Source organism: Pelodiscus sinensis, chromosome 11 (genome assembly GCF_052426305.1).
Source record: "Pelodiscus sinensis isolate ZL-2025 chromosome 11, ASM5242630v1, whole genome shotgun sequence".
NCBI classification, from domain to species: domain Eukaryota; kingdom Metazoa; phylum Chordata; order Testudines; family Trionychidae; genus Pelodiscus; species Pelodiscus sinensis.
In genome coordinates, this window is record NC_143062.1 from 33,162,932 (window position 1) to 33,176,708 (window position 13,777).

Consider the following 13,777-nt stretch of genomic DNA (forward strand, 5'->3'; position numbering starts at 1 on the left):
GCCTGAGTCACGATGAAGCTTAAATATTAACAACAGACTTTGAACCTCTGAGTATGCCAATTAACATCCATTGTAGGGACTGTTTGAGATTTGAACAGCTGTCCATTGAGAATTGGACTAAGGCCCATTAAATCTGATTCTCATTAAAGAAAATGCCATAAGTGTAAGGCGCCAACGAATCTTTTCCAGCCTTCACAGTCCTAAGAAAGCTGGCTGACTTCTTCCCTGGTCGTGCCCTTCCTTTTCATGTCCTCCTCCACAGTCCTCCTCCAGGTGCCCAACGGCCTCCCTCTTTTATGCTTTCCAGGTGGAGTCCATCTGAGTGCCATATGAGGGAGTCTTGTTTTGCTCATCCGAAGGACATGCCCCAGCCATCTCCAGCGTCTCTGCTTGATCTCGTCCACAACGTTGTTGGTGCTAGTGTGTTGGCTTATCTCCTTGTTGGTAACATGCTGTTCCCAACGGACTCTAAGGATATGATGAAGGCACCATCCTTCAAAGCCTCTGAGTTTGCTCTCAATCTTCTTGTTAGTCCTCCAAGTCTCTACGGCATACAGCAGGACTGAGCGCACATTTGACCTATAGATCTTCAGTTTAGTCCTGGTCTGGAACAGTGACGACTTCCAAATGTTGTTAAGCTTTTGGAAGGCTTGCGCTGCCAGGGCAATTCTAGCGGAGATCTCTTTGTCGATGTTGCTGTCTGCCGAGATGTAACTGCCAAGATTCCTGAAGTCATTTACTTCCTCTCACTCTTCATCCATGACGGTGGTTTTATCGGTGTTAGTTTTCCTCAGTTTCATCACTTTGGACTTGCCGGGGTGAATTTTGAGCCCAACACTTCTGGCTGTCTGGTCAACAATGTTGGCCTTTTCTTGGATGTCCTGCTGATCATGCGCGAGAAGTGCCAGGTCATCTGCAAAGTCGCAGTCCTCAAGCCGAGCAGTCGGTCCCCATAGCACTCCCCTTGATCTGCCCTCAGTGGCTCTGCACATCACCGAGTTGATGACCACAAGGAAGATAACAGGTGAGATTACACAGCCCTGTCTGACCCGTCTTCACGTGAAACCAGTCACTCTGCTGTCCTTCATGTCGCACACAGCATTGATTCTCAGAGTACAGGTCCTTCAGGATGTTAATGACCTTCTCAGGGAACCCGTACGCTTGTAGAATCCTCCAGAGTGAGGGGTGGTGGATGCTATCAAATGCCTTCTCAAAATCAATGAAGTTAATGTAGAGCGAAGAGTTCCACTCTATTGACTGCTCCACTACGGTGTGTAGGATGAAGATCTGGTCCATGCACGACCTTCCACTTCTGAAGCCAGCCTGTTCTTTCCTGAGGATTTTCTCAATGCCCTTTCACATTCTCTGTAGCAGGACTTTACAGAAAATCTTTCCTGGCACAGACAGAAGATTAATGCCTCTCCAATTCCCACAGATGGACAGATCGCCTTTTTTCGGTAACTTCACAATGATGCCCTTCTTCCAGGCCTCCGGTACCCTCTCTTCTTCCCAGACCCTGTTGAAGAGACCCTTCAGATCTTGTGGTCTGCCTTTAGCATTTCAGCAGTGATCTGGTCTTCCCCGGGCACTCTGTTGCCCTTCATCTGTTTGATAGCATCTGCTATCTCCAGCTCACTGATGTCCCCACATTCCATGTCTACTTGGAGGTTCATACTTCTAATGTCAGCCTCTTCCTCTGGGTCTGGTCTATTGAGAGTCTCCCTGAAGTGTTCCGTCCACCTGCTGAGCTGTTCTTTTGCTGTCACCAGCATTTTCCCGTTCTTGTCTCTTACTACAGTAGACTTGTTGGTAAAGTCTCCTATAAGAGTCTTGGTGATCTTGTACACTGTCCTAGTATCACCTCTCTTTACTGCTGTCTGGGCCTCCGTGGCAATATTGTCCACATACGCTCTCTTATCTCTTCGTACACTTCTTTTCACTGCAACTTTTAGGTCTCTGTAGACCTGTACAGCTATTATTTTATCTTTGTCACTGCCTGCAAGTGTGCACTGTTTAACCGCCTTTCTGTTCTCAGTGAGCTGCCATGTAGCATCTGAAATCCACTCCCTTCTCTGTTTCTTCTTGTACCCCAGTACAATCTTGCTGGTTTCCAGGTATACCTTCTGGATCTCCTCACAGTGGATATTAATATCATCTGCTATCAGGTCTTCGAGCAGGCTGAATCTGTTGGACAGCTCTAGAGTGAACTGGATCTTCACTGTTGAATGTTTTAGTCTACTGGAGTCAAAGAGCTGGCCACCAGTCTTTCTGTCTGTCCTTTTCAGCCGTTTCAGTTTGAGCTGCAGCTTGCAAAGAAGAAGATGATGATCGCTGTTGGCATCTGCTCCTCTCAGCGCTCGGACATCTCTCATGGATCTTCTCCACTTCTGGTTGATAGCAATGTGATCAATTTGGTTACAAGTCCTTCTTTCTGGAGATATCCAGGTCAACTTATGTATTGTCTTATGTTGAAAGACAGTTTTGCCTCCTATCACCAGACCATTCTCCAGGCACAAATCTACAAAATGCTGTCCATTATCGTTTCTTTCGCTGACATCCTCTGGGCCCATGCAGGATTTGTAGCCTTCATTATCCAACCCGACTTTTGCATTCAGATCCCCCATTACGATCAAAACATCGTGGTGAGGTGTCTTGTCTATCTGCTCTTGTAGGTTGCTATAGAATAAGTCCTTCTCCTCCTCTGTAGCTTGTTCGGTGAGTGCATAGCATTGAATAATGGTGGTTTTGGCATAGCTGGAAAAGAATCTTGCTCTGATGATACAGGAGTGGACTGGTTCCCATCCCAGAAGGCTTTTCTTATCCTGAATATCCATGATGATGCCAACCCCTTCTTGATGTTGTCCATCTGACCTTCCAGAGTAACAGTCTCCCCTGAACCAAGTGTTAGCATCCCTGAGTCAGTCCATCCCATTTCACTAATGCCCAAAATATTGATCTTGTACCTGGACATTTCTCTCACCACCTGTGCTGTTTTCCCGGTCTTGTACATGGTTCTTATGTTCCATGCTTCCACTCTCACTTGTTGCTTGGGTCTCGCATGGGGCCTGTATCAGAGCAGAAACTTCCTTTGGCTTTCATCTCTGCTCATCATGCTAGGTGTTGCTGCCTCGATCCTCAGCTGATCATCCCTTTGATGGCTTTTTAAAGTTTTCGTTGACGTTTCTGTAGCAAGAGTTTTTTATGTAGTGGGTTGCTAGCCCGACGTACAACCCTCCTCCTTTCACATCCTGGACTTGGGACCAGGCAACGGTGGAGTTGTATGTGTATAAGTGGATCCGTAATCTGAAATGTTAATCAAGCTGCCTTAAAATGTTAAAAGCACAATCCCTCACTGGCTGGCAGCGGGGAACCAACACTCTCTCCCAGTTGGTGACATTCCAACGTTTGATTTTTCAAGCCTATTTGTGTGCTGTGAGAAGTAGGTTCTTTGAACATGAAGGAAACCATCTGGATCCACCCAGGAATGTTAGAGATTTAATCATACAGGACCTGATTCTTGCTTGCCTTATACCTCATGGAGTTGTTCCATCTCTACAAAATGGGTGTAAATTGTTATTAAATCATATGGTTGGATTTTCTGTCCATTTTGCTCTCACACTACACAGGTTTTAGTGACTACCCAAGGTGTAGTGGAGAATTAAATCCTAGAGCCATAGCACACAGAGTCTATTTTTCCATTGATAACACTTGGATTTTCCTTCAGCATCACTGAGAGTTAGGTAACACTTCATCATTCCTGACTGATTTCCATGGTATCTTAGGCACAAGTACAGACCATTTATAGGGTGACATTTAGGCTACATCTACACTGCAGGCATCTTGTGCAAGAAGCTTTTTTTGGAAGCGATCTTCCACAAAAACTACTTGTGCAGGAGTACGTCCACACTGCAAAAGCGATGCGCTTTTGCACAAAAAGCATCCAGACTGCCTGGATGCTCTCCCACAAGTAAGCAATGATTGCTATGGACAGAATGGCCACCAGGGAACCTGTGCTTTTTCCTCTTCCCTCTTCTTGTGCAAAAAACCCTTCTTACGCATCCACACATGCCTTTTTGCACAAGTACTCTTGCGCAAAAAGGCATTCTTCCTCGTAGAATGAGGATTATCAATTGCGCAAAAACCCTTCTGATCTTTCAATTTACTTGTGCAAAAATGCACTTGAGGTGTGGATGCTCTGCAAGTTTTTGCGGAAAAATGGCTGTTTTTCTGCAAAAAACTCTGTAGTGTAGACATAGCCTTAATGCTGTGTGATATGGGTCTTTCTTCTATGTTCTACTACAGCAACAACCAGGAATGTCAATAAAATGGCTGCTTGTTTTAAGGTCCAGAGAGGGATATCGGTTGGGATTTTCTCCATTCATAGTTTAGGAATCAGTAATTCTCTGACACAAATTATTCACTGGAATAATGGCGTCGTTCTGACCACATCTGAAGATTTTTTTTAAATATCCATTCCAGGGAGTGTTGATGTTGTATTGGTATATTATAGAGGGCAGTTTGTCTATTTCAGCACCAATTTGCTGCTTTTCTGGTCATTTTCATTATTTTGGAAACTAGTGGAAAAATAATGTTGCAGAGTACCTGTTTTCCACCATGTGCAGGAATGGCTGAAATAAAGATTTTTATTTCTGTATAGCTTCCACTAATTAGAAGGGAAACAACTTACAAGAAGTTTTACTGCTCTTGGAATAGAAGTAAAGCCAAATGCACCGTATTTACTCTCGTTTTACTGCTTAGAGTTTTTCCTTTGAAATGCCTTTGCCACAGTAATCTTTGTGCTTTATCATTTAACAGAAAGATTCTTTAATGGTGAAATTCACCACCACGCAAAAGATCCACAGTATGCTGATTCACCTCTCACGTTTATTGTTGATTTTAGTGATCACTGCTAAACCAAATAGTTTTATGAGGATTTACACTTTGTCTGTGTAATCTGACTGTATAGGAGTTAATTTCACCCTAAAAGCACAACCAGCATTTTGTGTCTAGATTTCATCCAGCTGAAATCAGAGGCAAAACTCCCATTGACTTCAATGAGAGCAGCATCTGGCCCTTGATCTTTATGGTAGATATTTGGTAAGTTTGAAATAACTTATTCCAAGTCATCTGATAAATAAATCACAGTTACAGATTGCTCTTATTTCTATTTTTGGTAGCTTACCACCTGGTGGTAGTTGTGACTCATTACGATTTGATGCTAGAAATGGGTAATAAAGAATTCATAACATTCTAATTAATTTGTTTACTGCCATTTTAATCTGTTTTGCTAAATTCTTTTTTTTTTTCTGTTTCTGACTTTGTTGTATATTCTAACCCTCTGAGATGCCTGCCTAGTCCATCTCCTGAAATCCTAGTGGTAGATTGTTGGAAATGATATTGACAAAATGGAAACATTACAGAATTGAGGTACATTAGCTGTAAGAAATTAGAGCTTTCAAGTAATGGATCTGATTTGGGAACCCAGGCATACCCCAGTGAGAAATGCTGTCATGGTAGCTAGTAAGAGATGAGGTTATCTCTGGAATTCAGATGAACAGACTAGATTCTTAGTTGATCTAAACTCACTCCACTGACATCAGTGGAACTATGCTGCTTTACACCAGCTAATGATCTGACCTAATATGATTGAAATGAGTGGATGGTTCAGTAACCACATCTGCACTAATTTAACTTTGGGAAAACGTTGGAAAGTTTATTCACTGAGGAGGGATATTGGAGTAATAAAAAACAGTGATATTTCTCAGAATAAATGTTTCCATTTCTTAGTGCCAACCCCACTGCATATGATGATCTATTACATAGAAAAATATGAAATGTGATATTTTCTCTCCCTATCTACTCTGGGGAATTATATGCCAAAAAAAAAAAAAATTATGCACACAATATTTTCAAATTTTGCAAAATTCTACATGTTTAATTTGTTAAAATTATGCAATATAATCACACCAGTTTCAATTAGTTTTGGTCATTTATTTCAAAATACCTGTCAGCAAGAATGTCTGTAACAATACAGACAATAGAAAATATTCAGAATGTGTTTTTTGATAAATAGATCCCTTATTAGGCATATTAATACAGAACTCTAAGTAATAATTCATTTAAACAGCAATATACAACTGTATTTCCTGCACCCCTCAGCAGCAGTGCAAAGGCTAGAAGGAGCCAGAGGTAATGAAGAAGCTGAAGGAGAGGGGGAAGCCATATCTGGGAAGGAGCCTAGGTGTGAACATGGAGTGTTGGTGGGAAAAATATGGAACAGATTGGGGTGGGGTCATGCATGCCCTGGCTAACCCTAGCTTCTCCCATTCAATTAGGTACATAGCTATATAAAGACATCTGCTCTTGTCCCCATGTGCCCCTGCACCCCCATATGTTCTTGCACACCCTGTCCATATGTGTCCCTCCACCTCCACTCACACACCTATTCCCCCATCCCCATGTCACCCTGCACCCCGCCCTCTGTCACCATGTTTCTCTGTGCTTACACTCAGCTACTTCCTTTCCCTCTGTAGCTCTGCATCTCCCTCTCCCCTGTGCCTCCACTCCCAGTCAGCCCCTACCCCAGTCTGTCCTCCCGCACTAACCATATGGAGCCCAGTTCTGACCCTCCAGCAACTCTACACTATCTCCTCATAGCCCTTGTTCCCTGACCTGGCCCAACAGGCCCAGTGAAGAAGGCTCTGTAGGCTCTTTCTCTTCCCTAGCTAGCTGGGGGCAGCTGCTCTGTTCTGGCACCACAGCACCCTCTGGTGGGAAAAAGGCAGAACTGCAGCAACATGCCATCTGAGTTTTCTGCACAAAAACTTAAAAAATACACGAGGCTCGTTACTTATGTGCACACACAGTGTCACAGAATTTCCCAGGAGTACCTATGCCACCTCACTAATAAATACCCTGTTTTTAAAGGAAAGTTTTTGGGGCTCTGTGATGGGGTGTTTTAGGCCCACAGGTTCCCTTGCTGGAAGTCTTGTTATCTTACCACACCCCATTCCAGAAAGAGCAGAAAAGGAGAGTCCTACAACCTGCCAAAAGTGGCTGCATGGTGTGCATCCAGTCAGAAAGAGGCTGCATGGGAAGCAGCCAATCAGGGCCCAGAAGGCATAAATAAAAGGATCTGCAGGGTAGTTCATTTTGCTGACAGAGACCAGGAAAACAAGAAAGGGGCTCCTGGCTGACTGCTGGGACTAGGCAAATAGTTATGGGCAGAGAAAGGTTCTCCTGGCTGGTTGCTGAGATTTGAAAATAAGGGCTGCAGGGAAATGGACCAGGGAAATGCAGCTAGTTAGAAGGATGTGGCACAAGGCTGCTACTTGAAGAGTCCCTGGGCTGGGGCCCAGGATAGTGGGTGAGTACATGTCCCCTTCTCCCCCCCCCAACTACTAGGGAAATTAAGCTTTAAGAAAAGACATTGAAACAGGCCCAAGGAAGGAACTGATTGTTGGACTTGAATAAAACCCTGAAAGAGGATTGGACTGAGACTGACTCATTGAGTGAGCTGAGGACTATAAACTGAGTTCAGGGGGAGTGGCTTAGCTGGAGAACTGGGGTCACTGAGGACTCAAGGGAAGGCAAAGAGTCTCCAGTGAAGAAACACTAGGTTCAGTGTTTTACAGAGCAGGAATGTAGCAAGCTAGCCTGACCCCAACTAAGGGTTCTATGATGGTCCCTGATGTACATACTGGCTAATGACCGGGCCTAGGAAGGACTATAGCAGTATTGCCAACTGAAGGGGACTATGATGGGACCTGCTGGACCATTAAAGGACTGAGCCTGTGTTGGGGTATAGGAGAATATTGAGGGCTTTGAGATAGACCTGATTGCACTGTATATGCTGGAAGGGATTTGTTTTGTTTTGCACATGAATTGTGTGTGAGTTGGCCAAAGGGCAGAGTCACAGAAGACCCACCAGGCAAGCATAGCAGCCAACAGGGGGCACCACAAGAGGAAAAACAGCAGGCATGCACTCACTCCACCAGAGGGTGCTCGTGTGAGGTGAGTGCTCTGTTACAAGTTTCAACAACAGCCGTATATCTTGAAAAAAGCGATTGGGTTTGAATTTTAATTATTGTTTAGAAGATCTCCTTGTATGCAAATCAAAGTGAGCCTGCTTTGAATGGCTATGACAGGCTTAACAGAAGTCTAAACGTGCCATTTCTGCTAGAAAAATGCCTCTTGACATGTTTAACATTATGGGCTAATCACACCTTTTGGGATTATAAAATAATAATTGATAAATAAGTATTATCATATATGAAAGGGGCACTGTCAAGACAACTTTAGCCAGATGTTATAAAAGTTAAACTTTTATTGCAATAGGCTGTCTATGGACATAAAGAATTCCTCAGAGCAGGGGTGTGGTATGTGCCCTGGAAGCAGCCTGTCTCCTGAAAAAAATGCAATGAAAAGGAAAATAAAAAGTGATTTAATAATAATCTTAGCTTGTTATGCAATCTTTCATCACAAAGAGTGGTACAAATCTAGGGTCACGTTTGGCTGTTGCATAAGCAGCACAACTCCTTTTGACTGAATGGAATGCAGCCACTTCTTGGGTCAAATTGGCAGCTATTCCATAGCTCGCATCATTGCTAAGATACAGTTTGATGGGAAGTGTTGATGAACCCTATAGAATCAAAACTACACACAGAGTGTAGTTTGGCAGAATGCAGTTACCCAAGCTGGAATTTGGCAAGGACACCAGGATTAACTCTGGCATGAAGTGCTGTGGGAGAGTCAAAGATAACTACAATAAATCAGGACCTCTTTTTACATCTCATCCAGAAACACAGATAGCTAACACAGTGAAATGGAAAATAGGGAATATAAAGTAAATAAAGGCACCTCTACTTCCTGCACCTAAGAACTGCTTCTGTGCTGCTGTAGCATATACTCTGCCTACTGTGACAGATGGGTTTTTCTGGTGATGTCGTGTGATCCATCTTCTGCAGCAGGGGTTCCCAAACTTTTTGACACGGGGACCAGTAAATCCATTCACGAACTTTTGGAGGACCAGTAATGTTCATTTGCATATTCATTAATCAAATGATGAATATTCAAATAAGTTGGTTTGGGTCCTCCCAAAAACCCCAGTGCCAGCTTTAGCAAAGGTTTTGATATGATCACCCACAATATTCTTGCCAGCAAGTTAAGGAATATGGATTGGATAAATGGACTGTAAGACTGGTTAGACCAGGGTTTCCCAAACATTTTACTTTAGTTGGAACCCTTTTTTTTCAATACTGCTTTTTGCAGCCCAAAAATATAAACGCATACAAAACAAACTGAGAAAATACCAGATGTATAACATGTCTGGTATTTTCTCATTAGGTAAGTTGTATTATTACTAGATGTATCAGTTTGTAGTTTCGAATTGCCTGGCTGGTAAATGTGCTCAGGCTGCATGAGTGTGTCTACCAGCCAAACTGTTCGCAACTACTCGAGGGGTGTGCGTGTGGGGGGGGGGGGAGCGGGGGGACAATAGAATCCCCAGGCCAGACTAACTCATGCTTTGTGCTTTGCGGGGGGGAAATGGGGGCAGCGCCCCAAGATCTACATATGGCCAGGTCAGTCCCACTCCCCTCAGGCCTATTCATTCTTCCCCCTTGCTCCCCCCGCTGCGCCTCTGGCCAGCCCCACTTCCCCCAACTCTCTCCTGGGCAGCCAGTTCTCCCCCGCTTCTCCCAATCTCCCTTGGCCAGCCCCGCTGCCCGCGTCCAGCCCTCCTTCCGGCGGCTGCTTATCTCCCCCCCCCCCATCTTCCCCAGCCAGCTCCCTGCCCCCAACCTTGCACTCCCTGGCAGCCCTGCTTCCACCGGCCTCCCAATCTCCCCAGCCTGCCCCGATTCCCCCATCCAGTGCTGCTTCCAGTGGCCAGCTCTCCCCACCTCCTCACCCCAGAATCCCCTGGCACCTGCACCTTCCCTTAGCCCTGCACCCTCCTGGTGCCTCCCCCTTCCCTTACTGCCCCTGCTCCCTTTTCCCTCTTTTTCCCTAATACCCACCCCCTCACCACTCTCTGCCCCATTCTCCTCCTGCCCCCTGTGCCCTCACACATGACTTGCTCCATCCTGGCCTTCCTCATGCCCACCCCTTCTTTCAAGCCTTCTCCCAACACCTCCTCCTCCAGCCTCCAATGCCCTTCCCCTCTCCTTTCCTCTCCCAGCATCACCCTGTTCTCCTCCCACTGACACCTCCCCTCCTGCCCTTTCCCTCATTGTCTGCACTTGGCTCCCTGGCATTTGTCTCTCTCTCCTGCACCCTGTCCCTTGGTGCCTCCCCCCCCTGCTGCCGCTGCCGCCTCCGCCCAAGCCCGTTCCCTACCTTCTGCCTTCTACATTGCGGGGCCGGAGGCCGCGCTCAGGCCCCGGAGGCTGAACCCGAAGGCAGCGTGGCCCCGGCACGTGCCTCCGAAGAGTTTTAAAATCCCGGGCCATGATGTCACATCATGCCCGGGCGTCCTCCCCACCCACATGCAACGCCGCACATGGGCAGCAGCAGACGGTGAGGAGGAGCCGTGCACGGTGGGGACGCTCTGGGGGCAGGGTGGGAGGACGCGTGTGGGGGCCGGGGCCTGGGCCCGCCCCAGGCAGAGCCGGGGGAGAGACCCAGCTCCACATAGTGGTGGAGCAGAGCCCCCAGCTCTGTAACTCGCCGGCACTTCTGGGTTCAGGGGCGCGGGGCCGAATCGGCCGAAGGCCGGCTATGCTGGCAGCCACCAGCCATGCTGAGGCCCGGTATTTTTTTCCCGGGCCGCGGCCCATAGTTTGGGAAATGCTGTTCCACGGCCCTGACAGATACAGTCTGGTCAATCTAGCTTTAAAGAGTAGACTGATCTGGGGCTGTGCAGACCTATTTCGTAAGAAGTGTGCTTTCAAATAACAGTGGAGCAGTTCCTTAGCTGATGTCAGTGTTGCTCTGGTAACTTCAATGGGGCTATGTTGATTATCACCAAGTGAAGATCAGGATTGCTTTGACAGATTCATTATTTCTTTCCACTTCAGACTCTCAGTGACTGTAAAAGCGACGAGGAGCCCTGTGGCACCGTATAGACAGTTACTTAAGTAGGGTTTTAAATCTGATACATCATACACAAATTGTATGCAAAATCCCCTGCAAAAGTTATCTGCTGAGTTCACAATTGTTTGCACATGTGGGGTGAGAGAAGAAAGGGACATTTTAAAAAACAGTTCTAGGTATGTTGTAACCCTTTTCTCAGGCATTGGTGTGTACGAACAGTACATATCCCCTTCTTCTATTGCCACTTGTGAATTACTAGTGTAGGGTTCCAAAGTGTACAGGAGCCCAAGTGCCACTTCTCTCTTTAATTCTTAATGCATTGTGAGTGAGCATAATTAAAGCCCCAGAAAGTTTGGTTTTTTAGACGTTCTCCATCTTGTGCTACATTTCAGCTAGAATAAACAAACAAAACTTGGACACATACAGCAGAGCCTCATTAGGCCCATGGCTTGCTATTTCTTGTCTGGGAAGTAGCTGGCATCTTGGCAGTCTGAAGAGACTAAGAGAAGGATTAGCGTGGGAATCGGCTCATAAAAATGACCATACATTTTTGCTCTCAGTCCCTAAGTAAGTATTGCACTTTGTGAACCTAATCCTGCAAGGTTCTGAGTATTCCTAAATGTACTCTCAGCACCCATGGATGTTCTGAGAGGGACTCGGCAGCTTGCAGCATTACACCATCAATTTGATATTTGTTCTGATTTTTCCCCCTCTCCAGAAACCAGAAGTGTCAGTCCAGATGTTATGGAGTCTGCATACAAGAGGAGCTGTAGTAAATGCAAGCTTCCCTCTGCTGCCCTCTGTCAATGTTTCTCAGCACTGACCAGTTAGCTCAGGGCCATCCTTACCCGTGCCCAGAATATGGAGTGATGTAGGCCACCTGAAAATTTGGGGTACCACTGGGTTTTACTGGCCTCTTCCTATCCCTGGTTTGTGGCTCCAGAGAGGATCTAGTTAACTTAAAAGTGAAAAAGCCTGCCAGACCTATTAGCAGGTCACCGAGTCTATAAAAGAGTCATTCAAGTGGCAATGGAAGCCATTTAATAGGCATTTTCTTATCCCAGAAACCTACTGTCAGTTTCTGAATTTACTGTAAAAGCGGTGAGGAGTCCTGTGGCACCTTATAGACTAACTTAAGAGTTGGAACATAAGCTTTCGTGGGCAAAGACCCACTTCGTCAGAACATCCATGGGTGCTGAGAGTACATTTAGGAATACTTAGATCTGACGAAGTGGGTCTTTGCCCACGAAAGCTTATGCTCCAACACTTCAGTTAGTCTATAAGGTGCCACAGGACTCCTCGCCACTTTTGCAGATTCAGACTAACACGGCTACCCCTCTGATACTTGAATTTACGGTGTTAGTCTGCAGGAGCGTAGGTTAAAATTTGCATTAAAAATATTTTATTGGTGTGTTGCTGAAGATTATATAATCACATATCTAAAAAAATCATCATTCCCCAGCCTGACTGCCATTGAGATGCCAGTTTAATTGTACTCTGTAGGGTCCCATGAATCCAAAGGATGACCCTGAGTCAGCTGCAGTCTGAGAAGGTGTTCATGTGCAAGGCCAATTTACCCCTTAGCCCGAACATGATCATATTTTCAAAACAACTAATTTTTAGCAGCATATTTTAGCGTTTGTAAAATACTCAGGTGCCCTGAGTCTCAACACCCTTTTCTAGTCTGCTCAGCTTGGGCTGGAAAAGTACCACCTTGCCACTGTAAAGTAGAGCAAAGAAAAATTGAGATCTGCCTCTTCTCATTGGCCTGGTCTATCTCTCGCCTTCCTCCTCTATATGGTTCTGGCCAAGTAGTATGCCAGAATTTGAAGCAAAGTGTTCCAGGTGGGAGGGCACGGGGTCAAATCGGGAGTAGATCAATACAAATAACTGCATATTTGGTTCCTGGGCATGTCAAAACTAAAATAAAACTAGTTTTGAGTCAACCCAAAATGAAAATGTTTTTAAAATGTTGGTGATTCCCTTCCCAAAAGTTTTGATTCAGGTTTGTTGATACATTTGTGGTGAATCTGACACAAAATGTTTCATGTGGAGTTTGAGGTAATAAAATAGAGGGAACTTTCTGAAATGAGAAATCTTTCCAAAAGGAAAGTCAAAATATTCTGTGTCGGAAATGCCAATAGGAAAAATTTTGACATTTTCAATGTTTTCCCCAAGCAAAATAATTAATGAAAATTCAGCCATATTTGTGGTTTTTTTCAACTAGCAAATATCTTGCATTTTTCAGCGAAATTTTTTTTTGAAAAAAATTAAATTGCCTAGAGGCAGAGGTCTGCTTGGGCCTAATTTAAAGCTGGACCCATGACTGCTAAGTTGTTTTCAGATCTGAACGAAACTTAACACTTCCCTCTGAACCTGTATTAGCAATAGTGCCTTGTCTTTGGGGCTCAGCCTGCCAGGGAGGAGGGCTTCCTGCACCCCAGCTTCTCCCTGTGCAGTCGGCATGGTGACAGCTGCATGTCCTAGGGAGAGGTGCTAGAAGTCTTCAGCCTACTCACTCCACAGTGATCGAAGCATAGTGAGCTGGCAGGAAGCAGGCATGCAGTTTACCAGACTGACCCTATGAGCAGCAGGAGATGATCAGAGCCAACCTAACCTGATCCAAGCTTGAGCAACTGGCCTGTTTTCAAACCTGACCCCAGCGTAACACATGTACTTAACTCGCACTGAGTTTGTGATGGCTTACAAGGCTCTAAATACAGGCTCAGTGCTGGGCTCAGGA

General features: G+C 45.4%; 1 protein-coding gene across 1 annotated transcript in view; it reads right to left on the reverse strand.

Annotated features, from left to right (window-relative positions):
- Positions 1–200: 200 nt before the first annotated feature.
- Positions 201–13,777, reverse strand: part of LOC149523812 (uncharacterized) — a 59,374-nt gene continuing 45,797 nt past the window's right edge. Inside the window, 6 exon segments of the mRNA XM_089781365.1 lie at positions 201–714; positions 751–1,047; positions 1,049–1,544; positions 1,547–2,884; positions 2,887–3,065; positions 3,533–3,552. Coding sequence (XP_089637491.1) covers positions 201–714; positions 751–1,047; positions 1,049–1,544; positions 1,547–2,884; positions 2,887–3,065; positions 3,533–3,552 — 2,844 coding nt within the window.